Source organism: Loxodonta africana, chromosome 22 (assembly GCF_030014295.1).
Source record: "Loxodonta africana isolate mLoxAfr1 chromosome 22, mLoxAfr1.hap2, whole genome shotgun sequence".
In the NCBI taxonomy this organism is placed as follows: Eukaryota; Metazoa; Chordata; class Mammalia; order Proboscidea; family Elephantidae; genus Loxodonta; species Loxodonta africana.
Window position 1 is genome coordinate 28052878 of NC_087363.1, and position 23036 is coordinate 28075913.

The 23036-nt window shown below is 49.1% G+C and overlaps 2 protein-coding genes across 8 annotated transcripts in view; both read right to left on the reverse strand.

Moving 5' to 3' along the window:
- Window positions 1-12032: 12032 nt before the first annotated feature.
- Window positions 12033-17396, reverse strand: TMEM42 (transmembrane protein 42). 4 transcript variants are annotated; one of them, XM_003409706.4, is made up of 3 exons: window positions 17173-17396; window positions 15028-15174; window positions 12033-12959 (listed from the first exon to the last, which is right to left on the reverse strand). In XM_003409706.4, the coding sequence occupies exons 1-3, from the start codon at window positions 17362-17364 to the stop codon at window positions 12819-12821; spliced, it is 480 nt and encodes a 159-aa protein (XP_003409754.1). In that variant the 5' UTR covers window positions 17365-17396; the 3' UTR covers window positions 12033-12818. The 4 variants fall into 4 exon arrangements, 2 of the variants coding, with proteins under 2 accessions (XP_003409754.1, XP_010588183.1); XR_010319014.1 differs by lacking the exon at window positions 17173-17396 and adding an exon at window positions 16614-17094 and having other exon boundaries at window positions 12842-14676; XM_010589881.3 differs by having other exon boundaries at window positions 12842-14676.
- A 4988-nt stretch (window positions 17397-22384) lies between these two features.
- The window catches only part of KIF15 (kinesin family member 15), a 61640-nt gene continuing 60988 nt past the window's right edge, over window positions 22385-23036 (reverse strand). For all 4 annotated transcript variants that reach the window (XM_064274681.1, XM_064274682.1, XM_064274679.1 and 1 more), the window contains one exon: window positions 22385-22939. In XM_064274681.1, the coding sequence (XP_064130751.1) occupies window positions 22877-22939 (63 nt within the window). In that variant the 3' untranslated portion in view covers window positions 22385-22876. The remainder of the gene's footprint in view (window positions 22940-23036) is intronic.

Genomic DNA, 23036 nt, shown 5'->3' on the forward strand with positions numbered 1-23036 from the left:
CTACTCAGCTGTTGTATTATTGCTGCTAGAAATTTTTCATTATTGTAAGTAATCCTGCAAGGAACATCTTTGTACACTGGGAGGAGGAGGAAGAATCTTTTTTTTTTTTTTGACTTTTTTTCTTTTTATTTAATTTTAGATGAAGATTTACAGAATAAACTAGTTTCTCATCAAACAGTACATACACTGTTGTATGACACTGGTTAACAGCCCCACGACATGTCAACATTCTCCCTTCTCAACCCTGGGTTCCCTATTACCAGCTTTCCTGTTTCCTCCTACCTTCCAGTCCCTGCCCTAGGGCTGGTGCGCCCCTTTAGTCTTGTTTTTTTTTTTAATTTTTATTAAGCTTCAAGTGAACTTTTACCATTCCAATCAGTCTGTCACATGTAGGTTTACATACATCTTACTCCCTTCTCCCACTTGCTCTCCCCCTATTGAGTCAGCCCTTACAGTCTCTCGTTTCGTGCCAATTTTGCCATCTTCCCTCTCTCTCTATCTTCCCATCCCCCCTCCAGTCAAGAGTTGCCTACACACTCTCCCGTGTCCACCTGATTTAATTAGCTCACTCTTCATCAGCATCTCTCTCCCCCCCACTGACCAGTCCTTTTGATGCCTGATGATTTGTCTTCGGGGATGGTTCCTGTCCTGTGCCATCAGAAGTTCTGGGGAGCATTGTCTCTGGGATTCCTCTAGTCGCAATCATACCATTAGGTGTGGTCTTTTAGTGAGAATTTGGGGTCTGTATCCCATTGGTCTCCCGCTCCCTCAGGAGTTGTCTGTTGTGCTCCCTGACAGGACAGACATCGATTGTGGCCGGGCACCAACTAGTTCTTCTGGTCTCAGGATAATGTAGGTCTCTGGTTCATGTGGCCCTTTCTGTCTCTTGGGCTCTTAGTTGTTGTGTGACCTTGGTGTTCTTCCTTTGCCTTTGCTCCAGGTGGGTTGAGACCAATTAATGTATTTTAGATGGCCGCTTGTTGGCATTTGGAAGAATCTTTTTAACAACTAAAACTCAGGGTTGGGGGTGGTTCCCACTGGCATTTGGGTATCTAAGGAAATATATTTAAAAGTGAAAGCGTGAGAAGGGTGGAAGATTCTTTCAATCATTCCCAAGTCACCAGTCACACTGGCAGTCCCCTGCGTCCCCTGAGGGGAGCTGGAATATTTGTCTCCAGGGTTGAAGAAAGGCTGCTGCTCTCAGCCCTCTCCCGACACATTCCTCTCAGGGCTTGTTCCAGAGCAAACTTCCAACTGTAGGTCACAGTGTTTGCATCTGATTCCTTCCCAGGCATTTCACTCTGGTCTCCTGCCACCAAGCACTGGTGCTCCTCCTTGCTGGCCTCTGGAGGTGCCCAGCCATTCCAGGAGAGTGCTTTGCCAAGGCTCTCAGTTGCTCCTGGGTAGTGTCTGAGAAAGTGGACTGACCAAAGCAATGCCTTAGGACTGACCCTTTGGACTCCAGCCTGGGTGGACTGAGCGCCACAGGGACAAGCAAGGGGAACAGCTTTGAACCAGTCCTTTCCCCTTTCTTGGCCTTGATCTCTGCAGCTAATAGAGAAAGGGTGTTGGATCATGTCTAAGGTCCCATGCAGGGCTCCAGAATAGGGCAAGCTAGAATCCTAAGGAAAACCATCTACCCAGCCCTCCCACAACTCCTCTCCAAGCACAAGGAAATCTAACTAGCATCTCAAACTGGACACATCCCAACCAAACTGCTCTCATCTCCTCTTCCTCTATCTCAATCATCCCCTCTCAGCAAATGACAACTCCATCCTGCCAGGTACTGGGACTGAAAACCTTGGACTCCCCTTGATTCCTCTTTCTCTCACACCCACCATCTGTCAGTTAATCTTGTCTAGAATCAGACCATTTCCCACCACCCCACTTCTACCACCCCGGTCTGAGCCTCCAGCCTCTCTCACTGGATTTTTGCCGCTTCCCCTTTACTAGGTGACCAATCATCCCAGTTTGCCTGGGACCAGTGGTGTGCCCAAGGCACTAAAACTAGGACAGGCAAAGTGGGTTGAGTTGGTCACCCTACCTTTACCCCGTTATAGTCTCTCAATACAGCAGCCCCAGGATCCTTTTAACACACATCAGTTATTATTCTCCTTAACACTTAGCACTCCTGGGATACTATGTATTTTACTGGTTGATGTGTTTGTTTGCTTCTCCCCAATAGAAGGAATACTTCATGAGGACTGGGACTTTGTTTTCTTCTCTGCTGTCTTCCTGATACATGGTATCTAGAAGACCCTCAACCAACTTGACTGAATGAGTTCATGAATCTTTCTGCCACCTTCTGCCTCTACCAACTGGCTCTTACGTACACAGACCTCGGAGCAAAGTCAGCGTCCCTCACCTGGCCAGTTGTTACTGCACTTACAATCTTCAGGCTCAAACAGTACCACTGACTCCCCACCCTACTTTCCTGCCTTAGCGCCTGCCTCGCTATTTTTAGCAGCACTTTCAGCTGTCAGTGAGCAGCTTCCAGCAACCCCATTACAGTACAAAGCAAAGACAACACAGGCATTCCCTCTGGGGCCCTACCTGGTTCAGCTCTGACAACTCCCCAGGGAACCTGGAAAATTAGCAACCTGAGCAGACTCACCCTCGGGGCTCGCCTCCACGAGTCTCCAGGAGCTACTGTTCACGCTGCAGCCTTCCTCAATTGTTCCTAGCCAGGTGCCTGAGAAGAGCTTTCTTTCCTGATATCGGTGTTCCAAGTCATCCAGGGTACCTGGTTCCTCTGGCTTTTCCTGCTTTCACCCCTCCTGTTCTGCCAGTTCCTCAGAGCATGCCAGTCCCAGCCAGGGGCTGTAACCTCTAGGAAACTCACCCAACCTTGGTCACTGAGAGAACATTACCCACTTTCATTGTTTTACATTGCCCCACCCCAGCAGAACCAACCAACCTGTACAAAAGGGCTGGCCTTTGATCAAGACCCTCGAAGACAAATGACAGAATGTTCATGCCAGGAACTAAGTTCCAGGGAGATGAAGGAGACCTAGTGCAGCCCCTGCCTTCAAGGGACTTGGGCAGAAGGAGAGGTGAACCACTGCTTCTTAACTGAATTGACAAGCCTGGAGAGGAATCTAAACAAACTTGAGTGGTGTCACTAGGGTTGGTACCACCCAGTGCCGTAATTCACGCTGTCACTGCCCCCCACCCCCCGCCATGAACTTCCTCCAGTACCAGGTTCACGGATACTAATCACCACAATATTGTGGCTAAAATATCAGAAAATCTGACAAAATCAGCAACTATAAAAACCCTGGCAGAAATGAAAACAAAAGCTCGTGTACAGTGCTGTGCAGATGAAACCATGTGATTCAAAGCGTCATTGCAATCGGGCAATAATGACAGCTCTGACTCTAAATTAGCATAGAGTTTTAGCCTTGTAGTTATAATGATATATGTGAGCTAGGCAAAGATGTCACTTTAAGGACTAAGGTGCCCCTGACCCAAGCCATGGCGTTTTTCAGTCACCTCATATGCATGTGAAAGCTGGACAATGAATAAGGAAGACGGATGAAGAATTGATGCCTTTGAGTTATGGCGCTGGTGAATGTCATGGATTGAATTGTGTCCCCTCAAAACATGTCAACTCGGTATTGTGTAGTTGTCCTTCATTTTGTGATTGATGTAATTTTCCTACATGTTGTAAATCCTAATCTTTGCCGGTGGTTAATGAGGCAAGATTAGATTATGTTAAAGAGGGTTAGGGAGAGATACAACACCCTTACTCAGGTCACAGCCCTGATCCAATGTAAAAAGTGTTTCCCTGGGGTGTGGCCTGCACCACCTTTTATCTTACAAGAGCAAAAAGGAAAGGGAAGCAAGCAGAGAGTTGGGGACATTTATCCAGCAAGAAAGCAGGCCAGAAGCAGAGAGCGTCCTTTGGATCCGGGGTCCCTGTGCCTGAGAAGCTCCTAGACTAGGGAAGACTGGTGACAAGGACTCTCCTCCAGAGTCAAGAGAGAAAGCCTTCCCCTGGAGCTGACACCCTGAATTCAGACTTATAGCCTACTAGAGGAAACCCTGGTGGCGTAGTGGTTAAGTGCTATGGCTGCTAACCAAGAGATCAGCAGTTCAAATCCGCCAGGCACTCCTTGGAAACTCTATGGGGCAATTCTACTCTGTCCTATAGGGTCGCTATGAGTCGGAATCGACTCGACGGCAGGGGGTTTGGTTTTGGTTTTGGTAGCCTACTAGACTGTGAGAGAATAAATTTCTTTTTGTTAAAGCCATCCACTTGTGGTATTTCTGTTACAGCAGTACTAGGTGACTAAGGCAGCAAAGAATGTTGAATATACCATGGACCGCCAAAAGAACAAACAAATCTGTCTTGGAAGAAGGACAGCCAGAATGCTCCTTTAAACAAGGATGTCGAGACTTCGTCTCACATATTTTAGACATGTTATCAGGAGAGCCCATTCCCTGGAGAAGGACATCATGCTTGGTAAAGTAGAGGGTCAAGGAAAAGAGGAAGACCCTCAATGAGATGGGCTGACACAGTGGCCGCAACAATGGGCTCAAGCATAACAACGATCTTAAGGATGATGCGGGACTGGACAGTGTTTCGTTCTGTTGTTCATAGGGTTGCTATGAGTCAGAGCTGACTCGATGGCACCTAACAACAACAAAGCTGGGCTTACAAAAATGTTTTTGTTGTTAAAACCACAGGAATATTTTTATCAAAAATAATACATTTCTGCTGAAACTCTGCACAAAAATCTTATAGTCATTTTGGTGTCACCCCCTCTGACAGTGTCATCCAGTATTGTCAGCACCCCCACACTCCCCTAGGGATGCCGAGGGCCACTTGGCTGGAGGGGCACCAAGATGCCCAGCTGGCTGAGACATGTGGCTCCACAGAGATTTTTCCACTATTTGAGGGTTCCGCGAGCCCTTCAGCTTCTCTGCTGCAACCGCCAGGGAGTCTCTAGTCCTGATGCCGGCTGCTTCCACAGAATTGGTTCTCAGTAGGGAAAACAACCCCTTTTTATGTGGCCCTGAGTTAGAAGTTACCCTGGTATGGCTGCCAAGGGGCAAGCTTGGGAAAGGGACGTTGATTAGAAATAATGAAACCTTGGAACCTTCCATATCAGACTTAAGAAATCAGGAACCAAGATGAGCTGACTTGAAAGGGAAAGAAAATGGAGAATTACATTTCCTTGTCTCTTCTGTGGCTCCAACACATGGACCACATAACCTTGCCCACATGTGACTTGAAGTTCCAGTTACCGTCCAGATCAACTCTCAAAGAGCTGGGCTACCTTTACAAACTGTATGGTTTTCTTTTTCTTAAAAAGAGCTGCTTGTGGTTGTTTTTTTTTTTTTTTTCATTCTTTTGAATACATTATGTGCCCACATGGTTCTAAATTTTAAATGGGATCCAGCCACCCTGATGCATCCTAGTTACCAGTTTCTTTGAGATCCTTCCAGATATGCTTTTATACACTGAGAAGCAAATATACATATGTATCATTTCCCCCTCTTAGTTACACAAAGATGAGCATATTGGTATGTTCTGCACCCTGAGTTTTCACAAATAATATGTATCTGGGAAATGTGGGCAATCTTTCCATCAGCCTGTAGCGACCTGGACCACTCTCTCCTACAGCTGCAAAGTACTGCATTGTATCGAAGGTCCACAATTTATTCAACTAGCCTCGTCTCCATAGGCATTAGGGTTGCTTCCAATCTTGCTGTTATATTCAGTGCTCCAAAGAATAAACTTGTACACAGCTCATTTCACCCTTATGTGAACACATGTCTAGGAAGAATTGAATGTCTTAAAGTGAAATTGCTGGGCCAAAGGGCACGAGCAATGGTAACTTAGGTAGATATTAATGCTCTGCCCTCCACAGGGATACCTGTAGTTTTCTCCTAATGTTAATATTACTTGAGGGAGCCAGCCTGGTGTAGCAGCAAAAGTGCCAGACCAGGGGTGAAGAGATCTGAGAGCCAGCCCTGATCCCACACTAACTCGCTGTGTGTTGTGGGGAAAGTTGGTTGGCCTCTCTCGGCTTTCGTTTGGTTCCTCACCTGGAAAATGCAAGGATTGAATGATGATGTCAAAGGTCCCTTCCAGACCAAGCAGCCCAGACACCGACAGTTGCCCTTGCTGGCTTAAGAAGAAACAGAGTTATTCCTGGTCACTTTGAGTAACAAGAAAGGCCAGCAGCTTTCTGCTGTCCAGAGTACAAGCAACTCAGCACTGCACTTCCAAATATGATAAATCAAACCGAGCCCTGAAGTGCACCCAGCATTTACAAAAAGCCTCGGCTGTGCTTTGTCTGCAGGAGGTGCTAGGCCCTGCTGTTGGGGGCTCGGGGGTGCGGAGGGGGATGCTTACTTTTCTCTGTATTTCCTTTTGCATCATGAGAATTTAGCACCATGCATGTGATTACCTATTTAAAAACAAAACCAACTATATAAACTGGAAAGGGAGGTAAGCCTCTGGAAAGACCTGGCCTGCTGTGATGGGGTCTGGGTTTTAGCCGCCTCGCCTCTCCGGGCCTCCTTTTTCTCCTCTGACAAATGAGGGGCTTGAACAAGATGAGCTTTTCGTGGACCTTCCGGGCCAGAAGAGCCAGGGTACCAGAGTAAGTGCTTAAGCATCTTAAGGGGGCAGGTTTGGGGTTGGACAAAATGGGGCCTGTGTCCAGGGCCCTCTGCAGCCCCACTGTGTGACCACAGATAAAGAACGTCTCTGAGGCTCTGCTTCCTCACCTGGAAAATGAGAACCAGTGTGGGCACCCCTGCCACAGGGCTGTAGTGAGGACTACGAGATCGCACGTCTCAAGGAGCTCCACAGCGCCTGGCACAGAGGAAGCACTTGGGAAGGGATGCTGTGATAAGAAGAAGGTAATTCCAAACTCTTTACAAGAAATCAGCTCTATGGGGGAACCCCAACACTCCCATTTTACAGATGAGAAAACTGAGGTCCAGAAAAGGTGGCCCTACAGGTGTCAGCAGAGGAACCGAACTCATTACTCCCAGACCGGTAAGTCTCCCTTTCCCCCTTGTAAATGGAACATCTGGGCCTCCGCAGAGCTGGCTGTTTCATCTGTGTTATGTGGTGTGGCATTTTACCTGTCAGCTGGCCCTAAATGGTCATCTATTCTCACCTTTCCAGCCTGGGCCACAGCTAACCCCAGGGTCTGGTCACAGGCCACTGGGGGTGCGAGGCTCCCCAGGACTATGCCATCACGGTGCTCCTATGTGATGGATCCTGGGATTTCAGGGTTGGGGGGCCCCACTCAAGACTTTCTGCTCTCTGCTGACAGGGGGACCAGGCCTCAGGCCGCACTGCAGGAGGGAACAGGAGGTTCTAAGTGTAAACTCTCCGTGCCTGAATTCAAGTTAATCCAGGGATGACAGAGGTGGGGAAGGGAGGGGAGAAAAAGGCAGGCAGAAGGGAAACTGGGTGAGGAGTGGGAGATGGAGACACATTTCACAATGAAACTCACAGGGGACTCTGACTTTATAGCCAGAACGGAATCCTCTTCTTTCTGCGTCCCCAGCACAGAGTCGGTGCTCAGCAGAAGAATGAACGCCTGCCTGTGGTTCCTCACCTGGCAGGAATGAAGGCAGGAATGAAGGCAGGAATGAATGAGCAAGGGCACAGCTCAGAGAGCTGTTCTGTTTACTGAGAACTGTGAGGCAGGGGTTTGTGGCAACACCACGGCTGGTTCTCTTGTGCCCGGCGAGCATCTGGTGTGCAGGAAGCCCTCAACTGGATCAGGGTGACTAGGATGACTGGCTCACAAAAGGGCTGGGTGCTCAGGTGGCAGGCTGGGAGATGCCCAACACCGTGTGCCTGGGGGCAGGTACCTCCTCCGGAGGTCAGGGGAAGCTGTGTGCTATGTCCTCTTCTCCCAGAGGACGTTCCAAGTCTGTTTAGGAAGAAAAGCCTGGTGAGCATTGCTCTGGGGGATTCACATCCACCCCCTCTCCCCACCACCCCGTAATCTCTGAACTCACCTCCCAACCCGTCTCCCAATTCTGAGGAAGAAAGAGTGGTCCAGGCCCTCCCCGCTGTCCCAGGCACCATGGGGGCTGCTCATGGTACCAAGCTCGGGGTCTCAGTCATGAAGATTTCCATCCTGATACTTTTTCCCTCTTTTGTGTGAACAGAGAGGAGTTAGTAAATAGCCATCCATGGATCCACAGAGGCAAAATCTTTTCTTCTTTTATCTGAAGCTTTTCTTACCATGTGCGTAAACTTTATAGCAGAAAATGAAAGAATGCAATAAACCCTGAAATCTCTCTTTGTTGAGCCAGCCCTAGTGCTTGCCATGGTACACAAGTGTGTCTATGCCGTGCACACCCACAGGGCTGCAGGACATGCCTGGCTCCCTGACACATGGACTTCACCTAGTACCCTCCTACCTCAGACTCCTTCCTGTTCATGGGCACATGGCATTCTGCTGTATCTGCCTAATTATTTTTGTGTGTGTGTGTGCTTAAAGTCATAGTTTACAGAGCAAATTCGTTTCTCATTAAACAATTAATACACATATTGTTCTGTGACATTGGTTGCCAACCCCATGATGTATCAACACTCTCCCCTTCCCAACCTTGGGTTCCCCATTTCCATTTTGTCCGGCTTTCTTGTCCCTTCCTGCCCTCTCATCCTTGTCCCTGGGCTGGTATGCCCATTTAGTCTCATATACATGGTTGAACTATGTGTTATTGTTTGTTTTATAGGCCTGTCTAAGCTTTGGCTGAAGGGTGAACTTCAGAAGTGACTTCAGTACTGAGTTAAAAGGGTGTCTGGGGGCCATACTCTCAGGGTTTCTCCAGTCCCTGCCTAACCAATTCTTGATTGTCAGGCAACTGAGTGCTGTTAGTAGGAATGCAACGAGGAACCCTGTGGCCCAAATGGCGTATTATTTTCTTTTGGATCTCTCTCCAGTGTAGTGGCACCAGGGCCAAGATCACAGTGCTTTGCTTTGCCTTTTAGCTTTGGTGACATCTGGCTAGATTGTGTTGGGCAGGGCTGTGCCCATGAGACACAGGGACTACTGCTTCTCCAGAGAAATTGCCCTACTTTCTAAACGCCTTCTTATCTGAATATACATATATTTCACTGGCAGCCTGGCTGTACCATTTATTATCTGTATTTTCTTTTACTCATTCATTCATTCACTCATCCATCCATTCATTCAACAGCAAATTTTGTGAGCACTTACCAAATTACGAGTCCCTGGGAACACCGCTAGTCCCTGACTTACAACGGGGTTCCATTCCAATAACTCCGTCTTAAGTAGGTTCGGACATAAGTCGAATAACTAATTTTGTTTTTGGTGTTCATTATTGCCTTTTATTAACAATATTGTTCTAAGTCTGACCTTTGCCTGGGGTTGGAAATATTACATATATGATGATATCAGCGAATTATGCACTGGAACATAGTATTCTGTACATATTACAAATGATAAGATATCCAAAAAAAAAAAAAAGGTGGTCGTAAGTCCTGTTTGTCACAACTCAAATATGTCATAAGTCGGGGACTACCTGTACAGTGGTGAATCAAACAGCCACAGCCCATGCCCTTAAAACCAAACCCATCGCCATCGGGTTGATTCTGACTCACAGCCCTGAAGGCATGCACAGTTTAGGTAGAGAGGAAGCGGGTAAACTGACTAGTTAGTTTCTGGAAGTGAGAAGTGCTGTGCAGAGAATTAAAACAGGGTGAAACAGAGAGCAAGTCACTGAGTGGCTCCAGTGTGAGTAGAAAAAAAACACACACACACACACAACAAAAACAAAGCCCCAACCAAAAGAAGAATGGGCAAGGGAAAGGAACAGAGAGCTACGCAATGGAATATTATCCAGCCACAAAAAGGAATGAAGTACTGGCTCACGCTACCACATGGACGAACCTTGAAGACACGCTGAGTGGAAGCAGCCAGACACCAAGGACCATATTTTCTATGACCCCATTTATATGACATGCCTAGAATGGACAGACGCACAGACACAGAAAGTAGGCTAGTGGTTGCCACGGGGTGGGGGAGGAGGGAACGTGAAGTGACTTCTAAGTGTATAGCGGTTTCTTTTGGAGGTGATAGAAAATGTTCTGGAACTAGATAGTAGTGATGGTTTTATAACCTCGTGAATATACATTAAAAAACAACAACAAAACACTGAACTGTACACTTTCAAAAACAATTAAGTCAAAAAACAAAACAAAGGGTAATAGAGCCCATTCAGAGCTTATAAGCTAGTGAACCTGGAAGTTGAATTGCTAGCCCACAACAAACCACCTAAGGTTCAAGCCATCATCCAGAATGCACACCAGCAAGACAAAATACCAACACACAGTTTATTCTCTTATCAGTGTACCTCCAAAACGAGGAAAGCACAGGTTGAACACTTCCCCACCTTCAACCAGAAACGTGTATCTCTGTTTTTCAAAAAATGACTCATCTTCCTCTTGGAAAAACATCTCCTTCACAGGCCTGTTTGTTGAGAGTGACAATAGGTCAACACCAGCCATCATTATGAATGTGGCAGGTCTCTGGAATGGAGGCTGGGTCCCCTCAGGACAATGCCGGCTCCAGGGTAGACTTCTCTCAGTCCTTTTCACTGACTAGCTCGGGGGGCCTGAGCCCTGGCTCCCAGCAGCCCCCAGGCCTGGCCTTGGCCAGAAGTCTGACCACATGTGGGAACACACCCTGCAGAGCCTTGAATGGGCTTCATCTTCCTCTCTGGTAAAATGATGGGGTGCGGTCAGACCAGGGAGACCCAGAGTGTTTCACAGAACATGAAGGGCCCTCAGCGAAGGTGGCACATGAGAGATGAAAAAAGGGGTCTGAGATTTGGGGAGCGCTGTGGTAACAATGTGTAACAGGTTCCTCTACAGCAGGACCTCTCAGGGGCTTTAACATGCCGATGTGGCAGGGCAGTGCAGGGTTAAGTGCTGAGCCCTGGAGTCAGACAGAAGGGCTGACGCTGGTTCTGCTGCCCTTTAGCTGTGTGACCTTCTGTACTCAGTGGAGAAAACCGAGCTGAGCCTTAGCTTCCTCACCTCTTGTTGTTGTTAGCTGCTGTTGAGTTGATTCTGACTCATGGTGACCCAGTGTCTGCAAAGTGGAACTGCTCCATAGGGTTTTCAAGGCTGTGACCTTTCAGAAGCTGATCGCCAAGCCTGTTTTCCAAGGTGCTTCTGGGTGGGCTCAAACTGCCAACCTTTCAGCTAGCAGTCGAGCACTTAACTGCTCATACCACCCAGGGATCATTCCTCACCTCTGAAACGGGAATAACAAGAGCACCTCCCTCCTGGTATGGCTGGGGGACTTACATGTGCCAAAGTGAGGTCAATACTGTTCCATTCTGTGAATCAGAGTTTTGGCTGGGCCCCCGTGGAAGCACAAAGAGAGGAGCAAATTGTGTCTCAGGGTTTTGAAGGAGGAATAGGAGCTTGCTGGGAGAGGTGAGGGGGAAGGGAACCCAAAGCAAGTGAAACAGCGAGTGCGAAAGCACGGCGGCAGGAATGGACATGGTGGGCTTGACAACTATTGAGACGCAGCTGTTTGGGGTGACTGAAGCATGGTGGGGAGGCAGAGGAGGCAGGGACTAAGGAGGTGGCAAGAGAGAAGCTGGAGAGGTGGGTTTGGGCCAGATCGCCACCAGAAGGTGGTGTGGACCGGTTTTAGGAAGCTGGTTCTATCAATGCATGGAAGCCATGAAGGCGCTACTTCAAGCAGAGGCCGGTGGGAAGAGGCGTCAGCCTGGAGAAGGCCTCTCTCAGCCACTGCTGTCAGTCCTCCCACCTGCCAGGGAGCTTGAAGAGGACAGGGCCAAGCCCAGGACAGCTAAGAGGGCCTTCTGGGCATCAGGGAGTCCCTGGGGAGAACTGGGGGTGCTCCAGGCACCGAGCTACACTGGGAGAGTGTGCAGGCAACAGAGATGGTTTGGAACTAGAATTCCATGCGTATATGTAAGACTCAGAAAGAATCCAAGAGACCTGAGATAGAAAAGAACAGAAGAGGCCTAAAGGGAGGGGGGCGGGCAACCTTCTGGGCCAGTTTCCTTCCTCATACATAAAATAAGATGGGGTCCCCAAAGAGAGGTCACACTTTTCTCCTTGAGAGCACCAAGGGAATGGACAGCCCCTCCCGAATTAGAAGAGTTCTGCCATTTGAGTTCAGGAAGGAACACACAAATGCAGCCACTGAGAACACACTAGGAGGGAGCCAGCAATGGGGCCTGCCCCTCCTCTCTGGAAACTTCAGCTCACCCTGGCTGCTACTGCTTACTCCCAAGAGTAGGAAAAATGAAGATTCTGTACCTGGTAGTTTCAACTTAAAAAAAAGTATTTATTACCCCAGTTTTCCTTCTCGTGCCACAATACAGAAGCATGACACAGATGGCCTGGTGAATTGGCATGAAGGTGTCAGCAAGCCCCACCAGTCACTGATTCCAGTGTGTTATGTGACTGGCAGTAGTCAGGCAACATGACGACAATTACAGCTTGGTTTCAGGGACCACACAAAAAGCGGACCCACCCCAGGACCCTGGCATCTGCAGAGGCTCACCAGCAGAGGAGGCTCCCTGGGGCAGCCTGGGAGCGTGCAGGTCAAAAGCGTTATACAGATACATCAAGAAAGGGTCAGTCAGAACACTGCTGCGGTCGTACCTCCCCTGACAGAAGCCGGAGCTTCATGCCCGAAGGCCTCTCAAGGTCTGCATTCCCTGGCAGCAGAGCTGGCCTGGAGGCCTGGCCGGGTTGGCACTGCCCTCTGGCTGAGCTTGGCCGCCGTCGTCACCTTTCCAGCTGGTCTGTCCAGCCAACGGTGCTACTGCTGCTTCTGTGGAAGGGCCTTCCAGGTGGGCGGGAGTTTTCTGTGGATCAGGGTGAGTCCGCAGAGGATAAGGAACACACCCCCCCACCACAGGACCTCCTGGCACTCTCCGTACAGCACGTAGCCCAGGAAAGCCTGGAGGACAGACATGGAAGTAAGGCAGGGTACACACAGTGCCCAAGAGAGTGCCACGGTGGGTGGGCCCAACCTCACACCCCTGGGGTGGGCCTCCCTCCTAAGGTGCCTGGAGGAAAGGCACAGAGCTGGAAGTCCTGGGCTTGAAACCCAGCTGTACCTTCAGGCAGGTCAGAAAGTAGCAGAGGGGACACTACCTTCCTCAGAGGGCTGTGCCCCCCACCTGGTACATGAGAATGACCCAGCAGAGCTGGCAGGCAGACCCAGCACACAGCAGGCATGGTGTTCACGGACCAAGCCCTGGCTCCCGCATCCTCCCTCACTCTACACCGGGACTGGTTGGGTTCAACTTCAGCCCAGGGCAGCCAGCGCCACCTTGTTGGCCTCAAGGAACCCCAAACTCCAGACAACGGGGCTGCACAGGGACTTCAGAACCAGGGACAGTGAGTGGGTCAGCTTTTCACAGTTGGGCTTCACTCCCATCTAATGTGAGAATTCCTCCATGTTTGGGAAGTGAGACAGCAGCCACTCGGTTGTGGTCACCAGGAGACAGGCTGGCAGTCCGGGGTCCCAGGGCCTCACTCCAGCTCTGGGCCTCAGTCTTGTAGTATGCTTTTAAAGAGGAGCACTCACTACTTGGAGCCTGTGCCCACCAGTCACCCGGCAGCATGGCCTCAACCCCGACCAATGAACCGATGAGGAAAGCAGCTTAGAGAGGCTAAGCGAGGCACTGAGGGCTCTCATGCTTCCATCAGAAGACCCGAACTCTGCCAGGGGAGCTGGCAGCTTGTCAAGCCCCAGACGTACGTGGGGTGTATGAAGAAGCACCGCCACCACCACCCCGTCCCAATCTCAAGGCAGGTCTCATACACAGATGCACTGCTCTTTTCTGGCCTGTTTCCATCTTCCAGATGAAGAAGGGGTGACCAAACTGCCAGGACCATGTCTCTAAGCTCTAGGATTCCAATTCAGGAACTACCCAAACAGTTCTCTGCCAGGCTGTGTTGGCAAGAAGATTCAGCAAGACCTTCTTTCCTGCACCCTTCAGCCCTCACCTGACTCAGGGCCCTTAGGAATAGGCTCATGGCCTCCCACTGAGTCAGGACTACTGTGGCGGAAGCTGCGCCACAGGCAAAGGAAAAAACAGTTACCTCAGCTTCCACATCCAGGAGCCACCACGGCTGGCTAAACAGCTGTACAGCCCTAGCAAGGGGGCTAGTCCAAGCAGAAACGTGAGCAGGAAGCTTTATTGCTAGAAAACTTTAAAGTGGTTCAGAGAAACCGTTACTGACCACAGCAGAGAAAATGTCCTAGCAAAAACCCAGCTTACACATAAGAACTTTAGGCCAAGCTTATGGAGACGACTGTGTTTCAGGGGCTTGAGACAATGCAGCCTGCCCTATTGTGTGTCCATCAGAACATACATGTGTCATGGCTCAGGCACGTGAACACCCCAGCAGCCCAACCTCTATGGAGATGTCATAGATTGGGGCTCCCCAGCCTGGCTGTGCATCACAATTACTAGAGGGACTTGTTAATAGATTCCTAGACTCCACAACCTGGAGATTCTGACACGATAGGTGTGGGCCAGGCCCCAGGAATCTGTGACTCTGTGAACATCTTGGGATCCACTGGTTTCTTCTCTGTCGTCTGGAACTAACACTTAATTCTGTACCACGTTAGGTCTGTTCACACAGACCCTCTGGAGTGGACGGATCTGTTTTTAAGTAAGAGACAGGAAGAGGAGCAGAGTTAGCAGGAACCTGGGGAGGGAGAGGAGAAGATGAGAGGGGACTTCCTAGATTGGCACAATGACCCTGTGAGAGCCAGCCCCGCAGTGGCCCTGCAAAGCAGTCATCGGCCACATTCCACTGCTGGCATGTGGCCTGCTGGTCAGAAGGCCCTGGCTGGCTGACAGCACAAAAAATGAGCCACAGCCAAGCCTCTACTTCAATTTCTGTCTTTAATCCTTTTCAGAAAGCAGGAGTTCCCCAAGGATAACTCACCCAGATAATGAGGAGTGACAAGCTTTAGCTCCCAGAGCCCAGGTTTGGGACAGACTACTCACCGAGCTGAGGATGTTTGAAAAAGTCACCGTGACAGATGCAACGGCCGAAGACATGGAGAAACTGAGGCCCCGGCTAAAGAACGTCCACATCAGAGAATTGGTGAACGCCATCCCAACAATGCCTAACACGCATAAGCCCATGTTGACCTGCGGGAGAAAGTGTCACTGTAGCCACGTCCACCCGGGCAGCGCGAGCTGCAGCCCCACTCATAACGCACCCAGACACGTGGATGCAGGCAGCCCGGCCTCTACTGAGATCCCACCACGAGCCCAAGGGGCCTCACTGCTTTCCTGCCCAGGACTCCCTTATCCCTCAGTGGGCAGCAGACGAATTTTACAGATGAAACAAACTTAGAGAAGACACTAATTTGGCCACCTTGATGGCCATGTGACCTTGGGCAGAAGTAAAATGCTTATCTATAAGCAGTATTTTCTATTGCACACCAGTCCCTTATTGATTCCACAGTGACCGATGCTTGGAGATAAGTCCCAGAAGGTCAAGTATCTGTTATTCAGTAGGCAGTACGAGGAAGTCAGGTTCCAGACTACTCAGGCCAGCCCCACTGGGAATTCTTGAGCTTTTACTCTGCGCCAGGCCCTATGCTAAGTGTTTTGAGTGCATTCTCGCTTATTCCTTAACTTCATTTTACAGATAAAGAATGTGAGATGCAGATAAGTACTTTGCCCAAATGCCACTGCTGGTGAGAGCCTCCAGGATTCAAACGCAGACAGTGAGACTCCATGCTCTGCACCAGCACACAGCCCTGCCTGGGGAAAATAACACCTGAGACCAGCTGGCTGGTGATCCCAGGTGCCACTTTTTGAAAACTTGCAGATTCCTTTTTGGTTTAAGAAGAGAGCCTTGAGATGAGAAGGTCTTTCCAAGCCTCCTGCACAAAGGATATGCAGACCCCTTTGCTGGTCTAAAATTAGAAATCTGCCAGCAAAGTTTTGTATCCTCCTGGATCGGGCTGCTTTCTCTGGACGTTGTGCCCATCTAGATTTCACACCCAGCGTACTTCCTGTAACGGTTTTCCAGCAGCTGAACAGCGTCCTGAGCAAGGGATGCCTTCTTATAATTTACACAAAGGCATGGTCTGGGCCTTGTGGAAACCCTTTATACAAAAGGTTACAGAGGCCTGCTTCACACCTGAAAAGCAGAAAACCTCATGGCCCATACAGTCACTCATCTTATTTTGGACCAAACCAAAACCAAACCCACTGCTGTCGAGTCGATTCCGACTCATAGTGACCCTATAGAACAGAGCAGAACTGCCCCGTTAGAGTTTCCAAGGAGCACCTGGTGGATTCAAACTGCTGCCCTCTTGGTTAGGAGCCCTAGCACTTAACCACTAGGCCACCAGGGTTTCCTATTTTGGACCACATACCCCTAAAATTACAACCAAGATATTAACCTCAAGCATGGTAGCTCCCACTGGCTTAGAACTAAATAGGCTTCAACTGAAATAATTCTGGCCTTCAGTCTGTCCACTGTTCAGGTCACAGCCTAACCCTGAATTGCAGACGCAACAGAACCTCTAGCAAACAGAGACTGGACTGTGCTATGGCTCAGGCTGATGCAATACCTTAGTAGATGTGTGAGGAGGCAGTTTTGGAGTTCTTAGCGTCGGAAGACTATCCAGAACGTTCCTCTCAGTCTTCCCTTAAACCTAGGACCCCACACACCCCTAATTTTCCCATCAGCAGGATAGACCGGTCAGAACACCTGTTTATTACAGAAGAGAGATGGGCAATAGGCTTCTCACCTTAAGAGTCAACGCGGAGAGATTTAAAATGAGAGGTACAGGATGCATGTAGGTGTACGTCTTCCCCAAGAGCGAACTAGCCCAATCGGAGGAAAAATTTTTGGCCTCTGGTAAGGGAAGGGGCCTCAGTCCCTGCCATCTCTTACCGCCTGCACTGGACCAGGGCTTGACGCGATTTAGAGTCGAAGGATGCTCTCCCACCCCGGCTAACCGCAGCGCCGTGCCCCGGGACCAGGGCCGCACGGACCCGCGGGGGTGAGGCGGCGCTCTGCGCCTCCATCCCCGCTCCACCCCGGGAGCCCCGCGGGCCATGCAGCGCCCCTCCTCCCCCCAGCACCACCCGCCCGCCCGCCCGCAGCAGCAGCGCCCCGGGCTCGACCTCGCTGCCGAAGGCCAGCTTGGCGGAGGCGGCGGCCACGGCCCCGAACGCGCCGGCGCACAGGCAGTTGAACACGCCCCAGAAGCGGCGCCGCATCGCGCCGGCCTGGAGGTGCGGGGGACATTCGGCAGGGGTGTCGGGGTAGGCGGCCGCGCACACGGCACCGCTCGGGGGCCGCGACCTCCCAGCCATGGTGTCAGCCGACGACGCCCGGGTCGCCGGCCTCGCCTGCCTCAGCCAGGGTGCAGCAGGCGCCGCTATTGGACGGTGGCCTCACGTGACGAGGGCCGCACGTGACGTGAGCGCGGCGGCCAATTGGGGCACCCGGAGGGCGTCGGCGGGTGGGGGTGTGGCCGCCAGGGCTCCGCCCAGTGTTGCGGGCGCATGCGTGTTACCGGCGAGCCGCTCTCCCGGGGCGGTGGGCGGTCTCCTGCGTCGGACTTAGTGGTTTCCGCGCCAGGAGGACGCTGGGGCGGGATGACGGGGGCAGACGTTGTAGTTGCTGGTGTAGCTTGTAAACTGCACCACGGGGCATATCAGTTTCAATCCTTGCCACGCAGTGTGGTCCAGCCTTGGCCTCTCCTGCCGAATCCTAGGCTCCGCCTCAGATCCGCTCAATCGGAACCACCTTTCTAAGAAGACCCCCCAGGTGACTTGGGGTCATATTGCTGTTTGAGCAGCGCAGGTGTAAGTAGCTGTTGGCTGGAACGGAAAAGATGGGTCGGTAGAGGGCGCTGGAGACCTCCAGAGGAAGGCGACAAGGCTCTGACAAATCAAAAGCCCCAGATGGGCACACACTCATTGTAGCAAATTCAGAAAATAGAGATAAGCAATTAGAAGAAAATGAAATCATAATCACTACACTCTGGTAATCGAGATTCCACAAAAGTGGAATCTACCTCCTTATTTCCACTCTTCAGGAAACCCACTGTCAACAGAGTATTCTCCATTTAATCATATATAGTACAAACGTAAAATATACATACATACATGTTTTACATAATATGTACGAGGCTCTTTTAACAAAAACGACGTCACAGAATATATACTGTTCGTTAGCATTTTTTGTTGTTCATGTTTTCGTGGAAATCCTTCCACACCACCCTGCCTCTTACAGGGTGGTTTTTTGGCTCAAAAAAGCATGGATAATCTCTACAGACGCCTATGTGGTACAAATGGCCCCATTTTGCAGGAGGAAATTGAGGTTCAGAGAGGCCTCAGTGTACCACGCCACTGAGCAAAGAGCTGGGTGAATCCCAGCTCAAAGATGCTCCACTCTGAAAGCTGTTGTCACTTTGAACCTTCATCAAAGAAAGAAGTGTTGGACTTGATCAATTGTGCATGCTTTAAAGATCTAAAAGGAATTGTCTTAGAACAAGTGATGCCTCTATTAGCACTAGAGGTTGAGTATCTCAGAGCCACCTGCTCCCTAAAGCAGCCTGTACCACTTTCCAACCTTATCAGTCCTGTCTGGATCCTGTAGCTGGCTGGCTGCCTCCCTGCTTGCTGCAAACTCCTTGACGGCAGGGCTCACATTTTTCTTTCATCTCCAGGTTCCCAGTGCCTGGCGCAGGGCCTTGGTCTGGTGATGATAGTTGACTTAACACTATCCCTGACCACTCTGGGGGGGAAGTGATCTCTGCCTCCTAGACAGAAACTCTTGTGTACATACAAATCACTTAGAGATCTTGTTAAAATGAAGAATCTGATTCAGAAGGGCTAGAGCTGGCTGAGATACTGCATTTCTAACAGGCTCTAGGATATCAGTGCTGGTGGTCAGAGACCACACTGAGTAGCAAGGCTCTAAATGACTGTTGTCCTCAGTGCCATCACATATTTTGCAACATATGTGCCTCCCTAACAGGGCTATCGGAGTCCTGGTGGTGCAGTTAGCTGCTAACCAAAAAGCTGGCAGTTCAAATCTACCAGCTGCTCCTTGGAAACCCTATGGGGCAGTTCTATAGGGTCCTAAAGGATTGCTGTGAGTTGGAATTGACTCCACAACAATGGGTAACAGGTTTAACAGGGATATGAGGGCAGAGAAGCCCTGGTGGCACAGTGGTTAAGAGCTCAGCTGCTAACCAGAAGGTCAGCAGTTCAAACCCAACAAGCTGCTCCTTGGAAATCCTATGGGGAGTTCTACTTTGCTATAGGGTTGCTATGAGTCGGAATTGACTCAACTGCAATGGGTTGGGTTGGGTTTTATCAGGGCAGAAGTCACATGTCTTCTCTTTGTTCCCGCCATAGTGCCCAATACTGTTACCAGCTTGCGTATTTGCTACAAAGGTTTGCTTGAAGGGATTATGGTCTGCTTAATAAAAAAACAAACTTAATAGTAGCAACACAGATGTAAGCTAGAGGACCCTGAACTGGGACAGTGTGGAGCGGAAGGAATACCCCACCTCACATTTATTGAAACATCAATTAAAACAAACCTTAAAGATGGCTTACAGGCAGAAGATGCTCCACAAAGTTCTGGGAGACCCCTTCACATTCCTCCTCACCTTTAAAGGCCAGAAGTCACAAACTTAAGAGGGCTTAGGGGCCAAGGAGTGGATTTAAATGTGTGAAGCCCATTTAGTAAATGGAGTGAGACAGTAGGGATGGGTGGAGCCTGTGATTTAGGGAGTGAATGTCTCACCTGAAGACTTTCCCATCAATAATTCTGAAAATATTTTGCTGCTTTGTAACTCAGCTTCAGGCTGCATTCAGCCACCATCCCTCAACCCTTACTCCAGTAGTACTCAGCCAACAAAGGCCAGAGACTCTCCAAGTTCCTCTGGAGGCCTCTTGAGGATGGCCTTTTGGATTCCATGCTCCTCGCCTTCTCCAAGACGTAACTCCCTTCTGGCATCATGTCTTTCCCAGGCACCACAAAGGCACTCTTGTGCTATTCTTCTGCTGTAAACAAATAATCCTCTTCAGGATTTGGGGTCCATGAGAATTTTAAAATTCTGCTATCCATTTTTCTCCTTTTGATGTAACCTCTTTTTGAAGGCCCCACACTCCGCTCCTACCTATCCCTCCAACTTCATCCACTACCAGTCTCCCCGCTCACACATGGTGTTCTAGGCAGACATGGTGTTCCATTCCTCTGGGAAACCAAGCTGTTTTTCATTTCTACCTGGAATCCTCTTTCCTTGCCTCTTCAAGTGGCCAAAGCTTTCTCATACTTCAGATCTCAGGTTAAATGTCAGCTCCTGTAAAATGGTAGTTAGTAGCAGCCTCAGAATCTAACTTCAGGGAGAATCATGACCAGGATCAAGCCAAAGTTGATTCCCATGAGGGGGATGTGAGACATCCATCCAACTTCTAATCTTTTCACCAATTCTGATACCAACCATCCCTCCCGCTGCACTCGACTTCGCTTCTGAGTTTGATAATCCGTTGCAATGGCCACAAAGAACTCACAAACCATACTTACAACAGTTGAGGAAGCAAGAGGGTACACCTTGGGATCAGGATCAGGACGCACGTAGGCAAAATGATCCTTCTTCAGAGCAGTACAACTCTCTCAGCTCCTCTCAGCTGTGTAGGCCTCCTCTCAGCCCCCTCAGGACAGCCTCCTCTGGACCTCCCCAGGACAGGCCTCCTCTCAGCCCCCTCAGGACAGCCTCCTCTGGACCTCCCCAGGACAGGCCTCTCTTGGCCCTGCCCTCTGTCACCACACCAGTTCTGCCTCAGGGCCCCTTCCAGGCCTATCACTGTCTTCAGTGTTTTGGCCCTCGATCCCTGTTACAGCTTTTTTTAGGAGGCTCCTTGCCTTCTCTCTCTGCTTCTTCTCCTTTCTTCCTTCTGCTTCTCTTCCTGCTTCTTTCTGTCTGAAAAACCTCTGTGGGGTTGGCTGCATATATATACAACTCCCTGTAAATTTCAAGGCATGGCCCCTCCCAGTGTGGGGGAGGCGATCAAAAACTGACCAGCCCCCTCTTGGTAGGCCACAGACATTTCATCTGCATAGTAGGCTAGTCACCTGATTTGCATATTTCATAGTCACATCATTTGTGCAGTATGTTGACCAATCCTTGCAAGAAGCGTTACCAATCACAGGGCAGGCTACAGCCCAGGGCCAGACAAAAAGTATCAAACCAAGTTGTTAACAGCATACCCAGGAAAAGTAAACCCTCTAGGTAACTCCTCAAGGTTTTGGGGGAAAATCTCTCCAGCTGTTTTTCCAAAGAACCAAGGCAAAAGGCCACATAAAGGAACTCCTTTCACCCAGCTCCTCAGATGGGCCCTTTCTGATCACGCTCCCTTAAAACAGATTCCCTCCCTACCCGCTTTCTGCCACACCACATTACTCCCTTACTCTGCTATGCCTACAGCACTTAGAACACCTGTCACTTGGTAGAGGCTCAATAAACAGTGAAAGTGCCTCCCTCTGAGGCAGTCATTACCACAAACCAGTTTTAAAACATTTCTACCACCCCAAAAGTTTCCCTCATGCCCATACAATCATTCCCACTCCCATCCCCAGCCCCTGGCACTAATGATCTGCTTTCTGTCTCGATAAATTTGCCTATTTCAGACATTTCATATAAATGGAATCACAATAATATGTCTGGCTCCTTTCACTTAGCATAATGTTTTTTGAGGTTCATCCATTTTGGAGCATTAGTCAGTAGTTCGTCCCTTTTTTTATTAGTGAGTAGTATTCCATAATGTGGAAAAACGTTCAACATCATTTGTCATTTGGAAAACGCAAGTGATATACCACTACACACCCACTAGTACGGCTATAGTCAAAAACCTGGCAATAACAAGTGTTGACGAAGTTGTGGAGAAATTGGAACACACTGCTGGTGGGACTGTAAAATAGTGCAGCCACTTTGGAAAACAAGCTATGTCTTATAAAATTAAACATATACTTAATGTACCACCCAGCAACTCCACTCCTAGGTATCGATCTACTCAAGAGATATGGGACATGTTCACACCAAAACTTACACACGGATATTTACAGTGGAATGATTCATAACAGCCCCCCACTGGAAACAAATCGAAGGTCCATCGTTTGGCAAATGGATAAAATGCGGCATATCCATACAATGGAATATTATTTGCAATAAAAATTAATGAAGCTGTGATCCATGGAAGTTCTTTGAGGGCAGGGTTTTGTTTGCTTACTGTCTAGCATGTAGTAGATGCTCATTCAGTATTTGCTGAATGAACAATGTAAATCACTTTACCAAATTATTTCATCTTTTTCAAAGATTTTATTACATTTTGAAAAAATGGTCATTTTACAGGCATGTAAACGCTCACAAGAATACTCAAAGTAGGAATACAAAAATAAACTATATTAACAAGTCTGCTTTTCACATGTTGTTAGAAGTTCTAACATAAAAATCAAAGGAGATCATGGCAGTACACGAGGAGAAAATGTCTGCTCTGACCCCACGTCCACTGTAAGAACCAAGGACTCTTATTTTCAAAAGGCACAAGGTTTTCCTGCATTTTACAGCTGATGTAAAGCCTTGAAATGGGCTGGTAGCCTCCTAATGGTCAACTGCCACAGGGAGTAAGTACATGGATGTGGAATGCTTGTTTGAGGGTCAGGCACCACCACACACACATTTTACGATTCAGGGCCTTACAATCAGCTCCACTAAGTGGACAAAAGGGGGTCTTACTTTTATACATAAAAAAAAAAAAAAAAACCTCTAGACAAGATGATGCCTTGTTTGACCAGTGACCACGATCCTTATGATTCACTCCTTTTCTTTTCTTTTAAGAATACATTTTCAGCCCGCAACTTTCCCGTCTCCTAGTAAGCCATTAAAAGAAAAAGAAAAGGAAAACAAATTAAAGCTCTAATTCTTATAAGCAGAGTTCTTCTTGGCCTTTGTAAGTTCATATTGCAA